General features: G+C 46.0%; 1 protein-coding gene across 6 annotated transcripts in view; it reads left to right on the forward strand.

The window, feature by feature from the left end:
- The window catches only part of MYH10 (myosin heavy chain 10), a 156,193-nt gene that overhangs the window by 131,848 nt on the left and 7,470 nt on the right, over nt 1–16,875 (forward strand). For all 6 annotated transcript variants that reach the window (XM_030800300.1, XM_030800303.1, XM_030800301.1 and 3 more), the window contains 7 exons: nt 3,148–3,252; nt 4,502–4,654; nt 5,376–5,624; nt 5,892–6,104; nt 7,846–8,058; nt 10,805–10,966; nt 14,160–14,288. In XM_030800300.1, the coding sequence (XP_030656160.1) occupies nt 3,148–3,252; nt 4,502–4,654; nt 5,376–5,624; nt 5,892–6,104; nt 7,846–8,058; nt 10,805–10,966; nt 14,160–14,288 (1,224 nt within the window). The remainder of the gene's footprint in view (nt 1–3,147; nt 3,253–4,501; nt 4,655–5,375; nt 5,625–5,891; nt 6,105–7,845; nt 8,059–10,804; nt 10,967–14,159; nt 14,289–16,875) is intronic.

The following is a 16,875-nucleotide window of genomic DNA, read 5'->3' on the forward strand; positions in this document are numbered from 1 at the left end:
GTCAGCCCTTGGTATCCACTGGGGGATTGCATCCAGGACCTTCTGCAGATACCACAATCCGCTAATGCTGGAGTCCTTAATAAAAATGGCATAGTATGGGGCCAGGCGTGGTAGCTCACACCTATAATCCCAGCACTTTGGGAAGCCGAGGCGGGTGGATCACCTGAGGTCAGGAGTTTGAGACCAGCCTGGCCAACATGGTGAAACCCTGTCTCTACTAAAAAATACAAAAAAATTGGCCAGGTGTGGTGGTGCACACCTGTAATCCCAGCTACTCGGGAGGCTGAGGCAGGAGAATCACTTGAATCCAGGGAGGTGGAGATTGCAGTGAGCTGAGATCACGCCACTGCACTCCAGCCTGGACAACAGAACAAGACTCTGTCTCAAAAGAAAAAAAAAAGGCATAGTATTTGCATATATGCACATCCTCCCATATACTATAAATCATCTCTAGATTACTTATTATAATACCTAAGACGGTGTACGTGCTATGTAAAAAGTTGTTACACTGTATGTTTTAGGAAATAACGACTCAAAAAAGTCATGTTTTAAGGAAATAACCCAAAAGAGTCATGAATTGTACATGGTCAGTGCACATGCAGGGGTTTTTTCTGAATTTTTTTTTTTTTTTTTTTTTTTTTTGAGACGGAGTCTCACTGTCGCCCAGGCTGGAGTGCAGTGGCACGATCTCAGCTCACTGCAAGCTCCACCTCCTAGGTTCATGCTATTCTCCTACCTCAGTCTCCCGAGTAGCTGGGACTACAGGCGCCCACCGCCACGCCCAGCTAATTTTTTGTATTTTTAGTAGAGACGGGGTTTCACCGTGTTAGCCAGGCTGGTCTCGATCTCCTGACCTCATGATCCGCCCACCTCGGCCTTCCAAAGTGATGGGATTACAGGCATGAGCTACGGCGCCCAGCCCTTTTCTGAATATTTTTAATACATGGTTGGTTGGATCCACAGATGGAACCTATGGATAGGAAGGGCTGTGTGTAGTTGGAAACAACTTTAGTGTTTAATACGGACTTCTATGCAACCAGCAAAAACAATATAGTCAATGAGTCCTTACTGGCAAGAAAAGATGTACATCGTATATTGCCACATTGAAAAAGCATTACAGAGCTGTGCTGTGTCAGAGGCCTGAGACCACACTACAGTACATGATTCTCCAGGACTCTAGAACTCAGCAGAGAGGCCTGCTCGTGGCAAAGATTTATTACAGTGAAAAGATACAAAGCAAAATCAGTAAAAGGAAAGGGAACGAGGGCTGAGGTCCTGAGGAAACCAGGAACAAGCTTCCAGGAGTCCTCTCCCAGCGGAGTCACACAGGACATGCTTCATTCCTCCAGCAGTGAGTCCTGACAGCATGCGTGAAGTGTTGTCTTCCAAGAAGCTCATTACAGACTCAGTGCCCAGGGTTTTTATTAGGGGCTGGTTACATAGGCACCTCTTGCCTAGCATAAACCCAAATTGCAGACTCCCAGAAGAAACGCAGGTGTTCAACACAGACCATATTGTTTACACGGACAGTTTAGAGAAAAGCCACCCTTATCGTTTAGGAAACAGTGGGAACTCTTGATAAATTCAAGTTCCCACACACCAGCCAAAGGTCAGCATCACAAGCAGGCCTTTCGAAGGAGGGCGGTCCTGGCCTGCCATGTTAACGTGTAGATACTGAAATACTGTGTGTGTGCTCTCACACATCTGGAAAGCTGTTCCTGAAAGAGAAAATCTCTGAAACTGCATTATGAACTCCGCCTACAGCGGGGAAGGGAGGGGAGTGACAGTTCCTTGTCCCCTGTGCCACACCAGGCATATGCTAGGCTCCCATGTACGTTGTTCCCCATTTAATCCTCAGTCAACCCCTCTGGTAGGTGAGGAACCTGAGGCTCAAAGAAGCTAAGGCTCTTGCCCCCTCTGGTGACTCACCTGGCGAATTCTAGAGCTGGTGCTGAAGGCAGGAGTCCCTCTTGACTTTGGAGCCCTTCCCCACCACACTGTTCCCAAGACTGATGAAGTGTGAGCTCTGCGAAGGATGTTGCTAACAAGAGTGAAGATGGAAGCGTTACAGCCTGTGCTCCGTTGTGGCTGTGCCACCGTCCACTTTCCCTTGGCCGGTGTGACAAGGACAAGTGAGAACCCATGGCGCCCTGCTTCCCCTCTGCGTCCCTCTGCTTCTTCCCAGCACCCACTGTCGTCAAAAATTATAAAGCATCTTATACCATGAAGATTTGTTTGGAAAATATTTTAGAAATATCATTAATTGGGAAGAAAAAAATACTATTAATTAAATCTGACCATAAGAAGTAGCTTAAATATTCATGACGAATATATAATACCAGTTTTTTGAAACCTAAAAGAACTTCCAGCCGGGTGTGGTGGCTCACATCTGTCATCCCAGCACTTTGGGAGGCCGGGGCAGGCAGATCACGAGGTCAGGAGTTCGAGACCAGCCTGGCCAACATGGTGAAACCTCGTCTCTACTAAAGATACAAATAGCCGGGCACGGTAGCACGCGCCTGTAGTCCCAGCCACTCGGGAGGCTGAGGCAGGAGAATCGCCTGAACCTAGGAGGCAGAGGTTGCAGTGAGCCAAGATTGCACCACTGCACTCCAGCCAGGGCGACAGGGCAAGACTCTGTCTCAAAAAACAAAAACAAAAAAAAACTCTTTTATCCCTTTTATAGAAGCTTCAAGTTCTAAAAGAGTGTGAATTATACTTTCCTCCCAAAGCATATGGTTAACGCATCTTCATGTGAAGGAGGACCAAAATCAAGCACCTGCTGGCCTTTCAGCCTCCCCACAGAGGATACAGTCACTCTTTCAAAGGCTTTGCTTTAATTTTTGTCTCTTCATGATAAAAATAGAAGAAGGTAGGAAACCAGTTAGGAGACCCCTCCGCCCCCTGTCCTTTCCATGGGTAGAGACTATTAAGGTGGCCAGGGAGGCAGGTTCTGGTACCTACTTATTTGAGCTCCGTTTGAAGGCAACAGACTCTTGGCGGTGAGTCTTCCTTAACTGAATGGGTAGTTTCAGGTTCACACTCCCCCCGAGTTCTTCTCTATTTGTGTTCTGTTTAAAAGCTGTGTTTCTAGACCCTTTCTGCTCGCTTACTATTGAGTTGAATTTAATCTTTTGCTCCTTACAGAATGAGCTAGATAATGTCTCCACCCTTCTGGAAGAAGCAGAGAAGAAGGGTATTAAATTTGCCAAGGACGCAGCTAGTCTTGAGTCTCAACTACAGGATACACAGGTATTCCCCGGGGAGCAAGGGGTCTTTACAATAACTAACATTTCTGTAATATATAAGCTGGTGAAATATGCTGGCCCCAGAATTGCCTTCTGTGTCACCTCTTACTAGTTTTATGTCACACTTTTATTTGGAGCCAGCTTTGCTACTCAGGATTTCTCCCTGGAAGCTCAGTGTCTTGATGTAGAGCCCCTGGGGTTCCTGTGTCTGGCAGGCATGTGGGTGGCCTCGGAGGCAGCTCCAGCTGCCATTCACGGCTGCTGCCTGGGCTGTGGTTGGCCCAAGCCATGGTCCTCCTGCACACAGTGTCTTGCTGGCCACTTCCAGTAAGGTTGTTTCCTTATGGTTGGAATTTCATTGTGCTGACCTGTGAGAAACAGTCCATTTTGTAAAAGGGTGAGTTGAGGCTTATCAGACTAAGACCTGTATTGCATCATCCGTTAGGGATGTTTTTAAGTCATCTACAGGTTACTTGAAAATAATGTAGCACTTTATTCTTGGAGTTTTACAGCTTAGTTTTGTTAAATTTATAAACATTTATGAGTGTTTATTTGCCAGGCTTTAGGCTAGGTGCTGGGGATTAGAAAAAAATCTCAGACAGGCCGAAAGTGGAATAATTAGGCAGTTGGGGACAAATTCATTTTAACTGAAGCATACTCCATGCATGACAAGGTGCGGCCTGGTGAGTGAGACTAGAGGAGGCCAGAGCCATGGCCCAGAAATTCTGCTCCATACAACTAATGCCTCTGAAGATTTTCCAGTCTGGAAGTAACAGGAAAAACATGTTTGTGCTTACATTTTAGAAGTCAATCTGGCAGGAAACATAAAGGACAGATAACTGAGGGGCTGCCTAAGACGGGAGAGGTGATCCTACTGCGAAGGGCCGAGGGCCTGAACTAAGATGGGGCAGGGGGTGGAGAGGAAGGGATTCCAGGTGTGACTGAGGAGAGGCGGGGTGTGGTGGGGGACACAGGAGGGGAGGCCTCGGGGATGCCTGGAGGCTCCAGCCTGGGCCCCTGGGTGGACGGCGCCGCCACTCATTTTTCAGAGATGAGTCTGAAGCAGTGTCGGTGTGAAGAGCTTTTACAAAGTTATCGTGTGTGTTTTTAAATCATCTGTGTTTGTTAATGTCACTGGGCGTTCTCATGCACTGAGGCTGTTATTTTTTTATGACATGAATTCTTTAATACAGGTGTATTTGTTTTGGTGATAAATATAACCGAAGTGTTGCCCTTTTAAACAAAATACACAGGAGCTTCTTCAGGAGGAGACACGCCAGAAACTAAACCTGAGCAGTCGGATCCGGCAGCTGGAAGAGGAGAAGAACAGTCTTCAGGAGCAGCAGGAGGAGGAGGAGGAGGCCAGGAAGAACCTGGAGAAGCAAGTGCTGGCCCTGCAGTCCCAGGTGTGTGTCCTCTTTAGGAAGACGCGGTGGCCTCGATGTGTGTCTTCAGCAGCTCCTGGCCCTGCTGTGCTGGCCTGTCTCAACTCCATTTGGGACAGTTAATTAGGTTGTACTAAATTAAGCCCATTAAATGGTTTTTCTTTGACCCAGCCACATGCTGGTTATAATGCTAGAAGCCCTTAAAATAAGGACCTAGGACTGTGTCAACAATGAAAAGTTTCAATCCAGTCATCATTTTATAGACTATTAGCTAAGAAATTAAGTGACAGTCTAAGATTCATTTGTTTTAAAATCACAGTATTGATTTTTCTTCTCTGAAAATGTTAAAAACAAAAGGTTTTTTCTTTTTTCTTCAAATGCAAAAACCAATTGAGGTTTTTTTTGTTTTGTTTTGTTTTTTTTGAGACAGAGTCTCACTCTATCGCCCAGGCTGGAGTGCAGTGGTGTGATCTCAGCTCACTGCAACCTCCGCCTCCTGGGCTCAAGTGATCCTCCCACCTCAGCCTCCCCAGTAGCTGAGACTACAGACAGGTGATTTTTGTATTTTTAGTAGAGATGAGGTTTCACTATGTTGGCCTGGCTGGTCTCGAACTCCTGACCTCAAGTGATCCTCCCGCCTCGCCCTCCCAGAGTGCTGGGATTACAGGCGTAAGCCACCATGCCCAGCCCCAATTGAGTACATTAATACTAATCTTTCTGTTTGTCCTTACACAAAACCTAGTTGGCTGATACCAAGAAGAAAGTAGATGACGACCTGGGAACAATTGAAAGTCTGGAAGAAGCCAAGAAGAAGCTTCTGAAGGACGTGGAGGCCCTGAGCCAGCGCCTGGAGGAGAAGGCACTGGCGTATGACAAACTGGAGAAGACCAAGAACCGCCTGCAACAAGAGCTGGACGACCTCACGGTGGACCTGGACCACCAGCGCCAGGTCGCCTCCAACTTGGAGAAGAAGCAGAAGAAGTTTGACCAGGTGGGTTGGCCACGTGTCATTTCCTCCTGGCAGAGCTCTTGCTTTTGTTCGTTTGGTTTAAAATAATCTTATTTAAAGGCAATTAAATGTGATACATATTTGTATCAAAATTGGAAAAAGGGGGAAAGCAAAAAAAAAAAAAAAAAAGGAAATACAAGAACACCATAATCTAGTGGCAGCACTCTAGCGATAAATCAGCCACATGGTGGAAGAGAAAAGTTGATGTCACTTTCGGTTTTTCATATTCCCCCATCCCCTTCTGCACAGCTGTTAGCAGAAGAGAAGAGCATCTCTGCTCGCTATGCCGAAGAGCGGGACCGGGCCGAAGCCGAGGCCAGAGAGAAAGAAACCAAAGCCCTGTCACTGGCCCGGGCCCTCGAGGAAGCCCTGGAAGCCAAGGAGGAGTTTGAGAGGCAGAACAAGCAGCTCCGAGCAGACATGGAAGACCTCATGAGCTCCAAAGATGATGTGGGGAAGAACGTAAGTCGCCTGGTGGGCTCCACACTTCCGCACGGGAGAGTATCCCAGGGGCCTGGGCCTTCACATGGGAGCAGGCGACTCCAGGGGAGCCTGAAGGACCTGGGAATGCACAGCCCAGCAGCAAAGCCATCTAGGAGTGTTTTGGCCTGTGCATGTGTAGGGGGTTCAAGGCTTCTGGGACCGATGTGAGGTTTTCTGCAGTCTCCCCCCAGCACTGGCTGGAGGTGAACATGTTTCTTCTTGTCCTTTCACTGCCCTCCGTGCTCCAGCCTGCATCCTGGCAGGAGGGCCTTTCAACAAAAGGTTTCATGGTTCTGCCGTCACAGGTAGTTATCAAACATGAGGTGAATGGGGACCTGGAGAGGAGGAGGAGGGAATGGCAGCTCCCTCTGACCTGGTTCTTCCCAGGGAAGCCCCACTGTTTTCTTTGAGAGCTTCGGTAGCTTTGGGGGCTTATCCACAGCTTGGAAGCTTCTGTGGCACAGTTTCTCTTTCCATTGCATACATCTTCCCCAAGAGCTGCCATGATATTTATTTACCCTACGTCTCTCCCTTAGTGCATGGTGTGTTGAAGATAGCAAGACAAACCCAGGCCTGGTATCAAAGGCAAGGTTCCCTGGGTCCTCCACAGGCTTCCATTCTGACCATGGGAAGCCACTTAAGCTTTTGAAGCCTAAGTTTCCTTATCTGCCAGATGGACATTATACTTGCCCAATTTCATGAAGTTACTCCATCTGCTTTGAAAAGCACACAAAGTCCTGTAAACAGGCAGGGTCTCATTTTCATGGGCTATGGGCCATCTGGCCACATCATAAGTCAGCGAAGGTGGTCCCACCTTTCTGCTGGGTCTCCTACAACTTGACGCCCAGGGACTAGCCCCATGGACAAGAAGAGGCCACTGAAGGTAGAAGTGGCCATGGTTACACAGTGAAATGTGGAGAGAGAACTCTACAGTTGATTTCATGTTCGTTTTCTGTAGCATCAGCACTCACATGTTGATCCCACAAACATGTCTTTTGTGCCACTGAGCAGCCGACACTGTAGAAACGGGCCTTCCTCCTGTCCTAAGATTCCCCACGCCTGTCCCCGTGAGAACTGCGGTGGTCCTGGACCCCAGACGGGGTGCACAGCAGCACCAAGGCCTCCCTCCAAAGGCTGCTGCGAGGATCAAAGGGCACAGGAGGTGGAGCTCTCAGCACAGTGCTTGGCGCAGAGAATGAGGGAAATGGTGCTGGGGGCATCTTTGTCCAGAGAAAGATCAAGGCCTGCGTACTGTGCCCTGCTTCTTAGGCCTAAGCCACCCTAATAATCAACAGTTTCCACATGTGCTTTCCAATACGAACGATCTTTTCTACAGCAGGAAGAGGTGTACTGTTGTACTTGTTCCTCACAGACAGCAGGCAAGGAGTCAGTCAACAGACAGGTTCCCTGACATGGCTGTTTCCTTTGTTCTTTGGCTCACTGAAGAGCTCTCAGCTTAAAGGTCATCAGATGAGGATGACCAGAGAACACGTGTGAATAAAGAAATCCGCACTGTAGTTCTGAACTGCATACACTGAAATGGAGAATAGCAGCAGCCTTCGGGGGAGAGGGAAGGATGTGTGTGCATGTGGCAGGGGGCCGGCCCAGGGGGACCAAAGTGGCCAGCATGCCACGAGTGGGCCTGTAAAACAGGAAGACTGCTGTTCTTCACACGTGCCTCCACTGCGGTCAACTCTTTCCTGATGCTTCGGTGGTTTAGGTTCACGAACTTGAAAAATCCAAACGGGCCCTGGAGCAGCAGGTGGAGGAAATGAGGACCCAGCTGGAGGAGCTGGAAGACGAGCTCCAGGCCACGGAAGATGCCAAGCTTCGTCTGGAGGTCAACATGCAGGCCATGAAGGCGCAGTTCGAGAGGGACCTGCAAACCAGGGATGAGCAGAATGAAGAGAAGAAGCGGCTGCTGATCAAACAGGTAGGGCAGAGGGACCGGCCTCCGCAACAAGGGGTGCAGGCTCTGAAAGCCCAGCTCTGGGTCAGTATCCTGTTCATGCGTGTTAGAACACATCTGAGTAAACACAGAGTGACACATAGAGTAAAATGAATGTATTTGGTCATTTGAGAATTTTATTATTTAAATTTTATTGTAATTAGTTTAGGTTTTTCCATTTCTCAGACAGTATCATTGCTGCTTACAAGCCAGACACTTATCAGTTAGAAAGCCCTCAGTGGACTCCCAAAGGAATCCGTGGTTAGGTTCAAGTTCCTTGTCTCAGAACATGGGTGTAGGAAAGAATTAATGCATCCCAGACATGGTGATTCGGCAGATGTCTGCGGTTCAGATCCCAAGTCCTAATAATGAGATCACTCTTCAAAAGGAAAAAGAGCAGATATTTAAATTTGTCCTTTTATAAAGCTGCTATCCATGTATAAGTTGTATACTTTTCTGAATGAAGACACTTTGCTGCATGTATCTTAAATTTCTAGTCTAAAATACTTTAAAAATGAATTGTGGATATTTTGCCAGTCCCTTGCAGTTCATGGCAATAAGTTTTGGATTTGGGGTGTGTGTGTGTGTGTGTGTGTGTGTGTGTGTGTGTGTGTGTTTTGAGATGGAGTCTCACTCTGTCACCCAGGATGGAGTATAGTGGCACGATCTTGGCTCACTGCAACCTCTGCCTCCCAGGTTGAAGTGATTCTCCTGTCTCAGCCTCCCAAGTAGCTGGGACTACAGACACACGCCACCATGCCCAGCTAATTTTTGTATTTTTAGTAGAGACGGGATTTGATCATGTTGGCCAGGCTGGTCTCAAACTCCTGGACTCAGGTGATCTGCCTGCCTTGGCCTCGCAAAGTGCTGGGATTACAGGCATGAGCCACCATGCCTGGCCAGATTTGGAATTACTGAATTTTGCTTTATTTTGTTATTTTGACTCCACTAATTATTGGTCATTTATTGCTGGATAAGAAATTACCCCAAACTTAACAAATTAGTGCAAACTGTGACAACATTTTTGTCACAGTTTCTGTGGGTGAGGAACTGGGAAGCGGTTGAGTCAGTGGTTCTGGTACAGTCAGGACCTCGGCCCTGGCTGCATCATCCGAAGGCCTGACCGGGGCTGGAGGAGTGTGCCAAACTGGCTCACACACATGGTGTCAGCAGGAGGCCTCAGCAGCTCGCCACATGGGCCTCCTGAGTGTCCTGGAGGGAGCTTCAGGAGAGTGAGAGATCCAAAAGAAAGCAAGCAAGGAGGAAGCTTCCGGGCCTTTTATGAACTAATCTCCCAAGTCTCATGTGATCACTTGTTTATTGTGTTTATTAGAAGCAAGTCACTAAGTCTGGCCCACATTCAAGAGGAGATTATGCTCCAACTCTTTAAGATGGGGAGTATTAAAGAATTTGTAGAAATTTTTTTAAACCACCACACTTTGAAATTCATGTAAGTGGCTCTACATTAGGAGCCTCCTGCTATCCTGTGCCTTGAGGTACAGCCCCAGGTCTCGGCAGAACACAGCAAGCAGATGACGAGCACCTCTGCACTATGCGGAAGCAGCTGCCCTGCTCCTCCCCTCCCATGCCAACCCCAGCCGAGAAGCAGCAGAGCGGCCTTGTTTCTCTCCTTTGGAGAGGACCAGTGGAGCCACCACTCGTCAAGCCTTGGTGCCTCCATACCAGCTCCCACACCAGCCATCATCCTCTTTGCAGGAAGCGGAAGCTCTGTGAAGGCAGGGACCTTTCCTTGCTCACCTGAGCCTCCAGCTGCTACAGCACTACATAGGGTGCAGGTATTTATTAAGGTATTTATGACCTATACCTTAATAAATACATGATGAAACATTCATTTATGGCTAAGTGGAAGAAGCAGGACAGGTTGGGAAGACCATGTCAAGGCAATGACACACGGTCCCTGTGGACTTATGGGCTGATAAGGTTTGGAGCTCAACAGCTGTGTGTCTGGTCCTCGTCATTGGTGACAGAGGCGTTAGGATTTGGTTTAAGGACTCCAGAGCACCTTCTTCTGAGCATCCCTCACACAGTGTGAGCATAGTTCCCCATCCCTACTGTACACTAGGAGGCTCACTGAGTGAAGAGTGCCGCAGAGTGAGTGAGTGGCTGACAGGTGTGTCCCCCTCGGTTTCCAGCCCACATCTTACTCGTCCTCACTCTCCCATCTGCCTGCTCCAGAGCAGGCCTTCATTTTGTCCCTCCTCCATTGGACAGCTTTGACTGCTCCCCGCTTTCCTGCTGATCAAAGGCAGTTTCTGCCTGGTTCTGACGCCCCTGTAACATGGCCGTGCCCCATGTCCTCACAGCTCTAGGAAACAGGCATGCCCGCTTAGTCCTCTGCACCTCTTAGCAACCACCCCATACCCGCTCTGTGCCTACCCCAGCCTTCATTACATGCTTACCGCATTGTCTTGGGTTTTTCCATCTTGGCTTCATCTACACCCTGAGCTCAGGTCACTGGCTGCCTTCTCGCATGCCCTCGTAGCAGTCAGTGGGACGGTTTGTACTAGGTGGTGGTGTTTAAAGACCCCTTTGACAAAATTCAGCTACTGTGGTTTTCTGTTGATAGTAACTGTTTGGTAACAGAGACCTCTACAGAGTAACAGAAGTTTCCACTCACCCGAGTCACCAGAGCCCCCACTTGAGGACAGTCTGCCTGTTCTGTGAGCAGATACTTGGATGTAACCCAGCATAACCCGATGTTGTCCATTAGGTGCGGGAGCTCGAGGCAGAGCTGGAGGATGAGAGGAAACAGCGGGCACTTGCTGTGGCTTCAAAGAAAAAGATGGAGATAGACCTGAAGGACCTCGAAGCCCAAATCGAGGCTGCGAACAAAGCTCGGGATGAGGTGATTAAGCAGCTCCGCAAGCTCCAGGTATGTGCCGCCGCCCATGGAGTCTCTGGATGGCATCACGTGGCCCCACTGAGAGCCAGCACCATGTGACCTGTGTGGCTTTTACAGAGTCCAGCAGTGAAGCTGGGGGGGACAGCACTGCAGCGCCACCCTGGGGACACAGCACTTGCTGTCAGCGCGGCCGGGGGAAAGGCAGCAGGCCATAAAGACAGTGCTTGTGTGTCCACTGTGTCCTCAGGAGATACCTGAATGCAGTTAGCAACACAGCTGGGGTGGAGGCACCATGCAGGGCTCCTGTGGCCCTAAGAGCCTGTGGCGATGCTTAAAACCCACCCTTCCTCACCTCGAGAGGAGGGTCATGTTGACCCACCCCTTAGTGCTGTGGCTTTTGTGATCTCTTTGGTCTGTTGTAATCGTCACTTTTTCTACCCAGACGATGTGCCAGTTTTTACTACCACAGTGACAAGAAGTGATCTCTGCAAGAGTTCACAGTGTGAGCAGGCAGGCAGTGGGCCCCCACCTATAGTATGAATGGCAGCAACTTCTCAGGGGAACTGGTCTGTTAATGATGAAAACTTTTCCTTTGACCTTGTTGATACCACATCTTGAAAATTTAACAAAATATAACGAAGAAATTTTTATGTACAAAGATCTTTAGCAGAAGTATTATTCTTTATGATAGCAAAAATGGAAACCCCCTAAATGTCAACGGACTGCTAACCACCTAAGTGATTGGGTGTGTGGGGAATGATGGCCGGACTTAAATGAATAAAGGAAAATACCGTGTAGGGCAGTTAGGCTTGTAACTCCACACACGTGTGTGTATACATTTTCACAGACAGACATGCAGGCAGACATACTATACCTGGAGAAAAGTCTGGAAGGAAAGTCATCTCTGGACAATGGGTTGGTAGGAACTTACTTGTTTCCATATGCTTTTTTTTTTTTTTGAAGCTAAATATAAAGAGGGTTTTTTTTCTTTTTTCTTTTTTGCAGAGATAGAGTCTCACTCTGCTACCCAGGGTGGAGTACAGTGGTGCAGTCGTGGCTCACTGCAGCCTGGGCTCAAGATTTTATTAGCCAATTACAAAAGTTATTATGCTAATTAATTACAAAGAATATAAATTATAATACTGTGATTTTATTTAGCAGCTTTATTGAAATATAGTTCACATACCGTACAATTCGCCAATTTAGTGTTTTCAGTGTTTTTTAGTTTATTCATAGGCTTATTCAGCCATCACCACTATCAAATTTGGGGCATTTTAGTCCCTCCTAAAAGAATCCTCTACCCATTGGCTGTCACTCCCCATTCCCTGTATCCCTGCTGCATCCAGCGTTAACTACTAATCTTTCAGTCTCTATAAATTTGCCTTTGTTCCATATTTCATATCAGTGGAATCATACAATATGTGGCCTTTTGTGACTGGTTTTCCACTTAGCATGATGTTTTCAAAGTTTATCCATGTAGCTGCATGAATAGGCACCACACTCCTTTTTATTACTGAATAACACTCTACTGTGTGGATACATCTACCACATTTTATTCATCTGTCCCCCGGTTGGACATTTGGGTTGTTTCCATTTTTTTGACTTCTGAATGATGCCTCTATGAACATTCATATGCATTTGTGTGGATATGTGCTTTCCGTTTTCTCAGAAATATACCTAGGAGTGGAATTGAGCTGGGTTATAGGGTACCTCTGTGTTTAACTTTGAGGAACTGCCAAACTGTTTCCCACAGTGACTGCAGTTTTACATTCCTACCAGCTATGTATGAGGGTTCCAATTTCTCCACATCTTGTCAACACTTGTTATTGTCCATCTTTTGATTGTAACCATCTTAGTGGGTGTGCAGTGACATTTCATTGTGGCTTTTATTTTTATTTCTCTAATGACTAATGAGGTTAAACAGCTGTCTTTTAATTATTGAGTTTAAACAATTCTGTATTCTGGATATAAATTCTTTATGAGATAAATGATTTTCCACACCTGCCTTAGCTTGTTAATTTCTGCCACCCAAAAAAAAAAAAGTCAGCTTGGGTTTTGATTGTTTATTGTGTTGATGTGTAGATCAATCTGGAGAGTATTGCTATTTTAACAATATTAAGTCTTCTGGTCTACAAACATGGATAATCTTTCCATTTATTTAGATCTTTTTTTTCAGTGATGTTTTGTAGTTCTTGGTATACAAGTCTTTCACTTCTTTTTTTCTTTATACCTAAGTTTGTATTCTTTTGATGCTATTATAAATGTAATTGCTTTATTTTGAATGTTCATAGTTGGTGTATAGAAATATAATTGATGTTTGTATGTTGACCTTGTATCCCGCAATCTTGCTAAACTCATCTATTAGTTCTTGTGGACTTTTCTTTTACTGTCCGTATTACCAGCAGTTCTAATTCTTTCAGTGTCTTCCTTAAGATTTTCTATATACAAGATCAGATCATCTACAAATTAAACTAGTTTTACTTCTTCCTTTCCAATCTGGATATCTTCTATTTCTTTGTCTTTCCTAATTAATTACCATGGCTAGAATCTCTATTGCAGTGTTAAGTAGAAGTGGCAAGATTGGACATCCTTGTCTTGTTGCTCATCTTTTAGAGGGAAAGCATTCGGTCACTGATCCTTAAGTATGATATTGGCTGTCAGTTTTTCATTGATGCCCTTAATCAGAGTTGAAGAAATTTCCTTCTGTTCATAGCTTGAGTATTTTTATATTGAAAGGGTATTAGATTTTGTCAAGTGCTTCTTCAGCATTTATTGTGATGATCATATGGTTACATTAATTCATTTTTGGTTGTCAAACCAACCTTGCAATTCTCCGATAGATCCCGCTTGGTCATGGTGTATAATCCTTTTTACATGTTGCCAGATTCAGTTTGCTACTATTTTGTTGAAGATTTTTGCATTTGTATTCATAAGGGATTTCATTTTGATCTGTAGTTTTCTTATGATATCCTTGTCATTCCCATATACTTTTATATGTATAATGACTGTATATTACTTTTATAATCTAGAAAAAAAATATCATGTTTACAAGCTAAGGATGGGGCCAGGCACAGCGGCTCTCACCTGTAATCAGGAGGAATGCTTGAGGCCTTGAGTTTGAGACCAGCCTGGGTAACATAGCCAGGGCTCAACTCTAAAAATAATTTTTTTTAACTAAAACAAAGAATGTAAACCACCCCACAACCTTCTTATTTAATCTTAGGCTCAGATGAAGGATTACCAACGTGAATTAGAAGAAGCTCGTGCATCCAGAGATGAGATTTTTGCTCAATCCAAAGAGAGTGAAAAGAAATTGAAGAGTCTGGAAGCAGAAATCCTTCAATTGCAGGAGGTTGGTTTGTTACTTATTCATCCATTTGTTCAACAAATATATTTGCCCTTGAAATTTCTCCAAGATCAAAAAAAATTTAATATCTTTGTAGCCCACTGTAATGTCAGTATGCATTTTTGTTGTTTTATTTATTTTTTGGTTTTTAAGTATCCATTTTTAATATGGTCCTCAACCTTCTTGTTGCTTCAGTTTGGAAACAAAGTGATCACTTCGACACTGCTCATATGTATTCCTCTACCTGGCAAAAGGCAAAGGAGCTGATGAGTAGCTTTTCAGGCCACCTTCTTGGCCTGTTCCCCTGTGCAGGAAAGGGAAGCGTTTATAAGCACGAGGACTGTGTAACTCCAACCTTGGTGATGCAAAATTGCCTTGTTTTTACACAGAAGCACTACTCATGTGATAACTTAAAAGGAGAGAAGTTTGTTTCATTGAATTCCTGTTATTCCTTCATTTATCTTTTTTGTAAGTTCTCATGAAGCAGAGACTGATAAAGTGTTGCATATAGGAATTGTAACAGTGCAAGGCACATTTAAATATACATATTACCGTATAAATGATGGATAATCAAAATTTCTTCAAACCTGAAAAGTTAAATGTTATTATCAGTTAATATGAAAAAACTCCCAATACAAACACCTACAAATATTGGATAAAATATTAGCAAAGGCAGAGTTGAGCTTGCAAGAAAGGAGGACGGCTCTCTAGGTGTCAGGAATGAACAAGGAACTCAAAACCAGATCAGGAAACACCGAGCAGACCCTGAGAGAGAACCTGAGAGCCAGCTTCAAGAGGTTTTCATCCTGCTGTCCTCTATCTCACCATTTTTTGCTCCTTTTTTTTCTGACTTCTTGAGTTGGACACTTAGCCCATCAGCTTTCAAGCTTCTTGTCTAGTATGTTTATAAAAGACTGTAAATACCTCTCTGAGATCTGTTTTCATCATGTTCCACAAATTTTGACGTGGAGTAGTTTCATTGCCATGTAATTCTAAATTTTTCTAATTTCTATTACGGTTTCTTCTTCATCCTGTGAATAATTTAAGCTTGCAGTTTAAATTTCCAAATGTATGGCATGTGCTTGTTTTTTAAGTTGATTTCTAGTTTTATCACATTGTGGTCAGAGAATGCTGAGAAAGAGCTCTGAGACCTAGAGTTAGTTTTTATAAGTGTCCGTGTGTACTTAAAAATGATGCGTGTTCATCAATGAAGTAGATGTGTAAGCTCTATGTATCCATCGTGGAGTTGATTGGTGAGATCCCCAAATGCTCATTTCCCCAAAGGCCATGTGGCTGTTGGAGCCTGCCTCCTAGAGAGCGCTCCCAGGCCATTACCCAAGTGTCCAAGCGGCATTCTCTGTACCCAAGTGTCCAAGCGGCATTCTCTGTACCACACTGTTTTTTCTGAAAGTGTTTCTTTCAGACTCTCAGGCAAGGCCTGACTCACACTGCATTAGGGAGAAGAGACTGAGCTGGAAAGCTGGCCCTGCCCTTTCCCCTATTTCTGACACTTTTCCTTCCCTCAAACACCTCTGTTCATCTGGCTTAGAGGCCCCAGGGTCCCTTCCTTTCTCCCTTGGGTCCCTCAGTCTGCCTAGAGCCCCCCCAGCTAGTGGACAGTGAGTGTTTCATAGGCCCAAGAAGACAAAACACCAGAGGCCAGATGGTAGAGCTGTCTGGAGTCAGTGGCCCTGGGATCAGGTCTGGAACATTCCGTCTGCTGCCTTTTTCCTTCCTGACTCTCACCCTGCCCTGTGTGCCAGGATGTCCTAGAACCCAGGCCTGTCAGAGGACCTTCAGCCTACACTCATGTAAGGCAGGTGCACGTGCTGGAGCAGACAGAGGAGCTCCCGTGCAGCCCTGCTCCTAAGACACCTTCAAGGTGTGCTCTTGCCAAGGTGGCATCTTTCAGAAGCGACAGCTGGTGGGAAGAGCCTTGGACAGGGAGTTGGAACCCTGACTTTTTGCTGCTGACTAACCTTGGGAGTTTGGGCCAATATCTTCATCCAGGTGGGCCTCAGTTCCCTCATTTATAAGATAAATGCACCCTTGACTCCTTTCTATGGCAAATCATCTTTCCAAAGAAGTTTGTGGAAAAGCAGCCATCAGGCAGTTCCTCCCGTGGGCTGGCAGGCACAGGGCTGTCCCCATTGTCCTGCCCAGTCCTCTGAGAGCCCCCTGTGGAGCCACAGTCCTCTTCAGGAAAGAGGCCTTGCCCACCTCAGAGGTCCAGCTCTGCAAACACTTGAGGCCCTGTGGAGGCGCCCACCTGCCTCCTCTCCATGGGAGCGTTGATCCTCGTTGCAGCACTGCTGCCTGGAACCACAGGGGTCTGTGCAGCCAGCGTCCTTGATCTCAAACTGTTTATGTGAAAGATACTTCAGGGCCATAAGTTGGTATGGCTCATGTTTCTTAGGGTTCAGGGTTTGTAGAAAGTTCGTGCTCAGTTTATATTAAGAAGCACCAGCTTTCCAAGAAGGGCAGGAACATAGCCACCTCTTACGTTGGAGGTGACAGCAAAGCCCTTATGGCAATGAAGACTTCCCTCTGGACATTTTTGTGTCAGATGCTGACACCGCACACCACCTGGCTG

The sequence above is a fragment of the Nomascus leucogenys genome, chromosome 19 (genome assembly GCF_006542625.1).
Source record: "Nomascus leucogenys isolate Asia chromosome 19, Asia_NLE_v1, whole genome shotgun sequence".
Classification (NCBI taxonomy): domain Eukaryota; kingdom Metazoa; phylum Chordata; class Mammalia; order Primates; family Hylobatidae; genus Nomascus; species Nomascus leucogenys.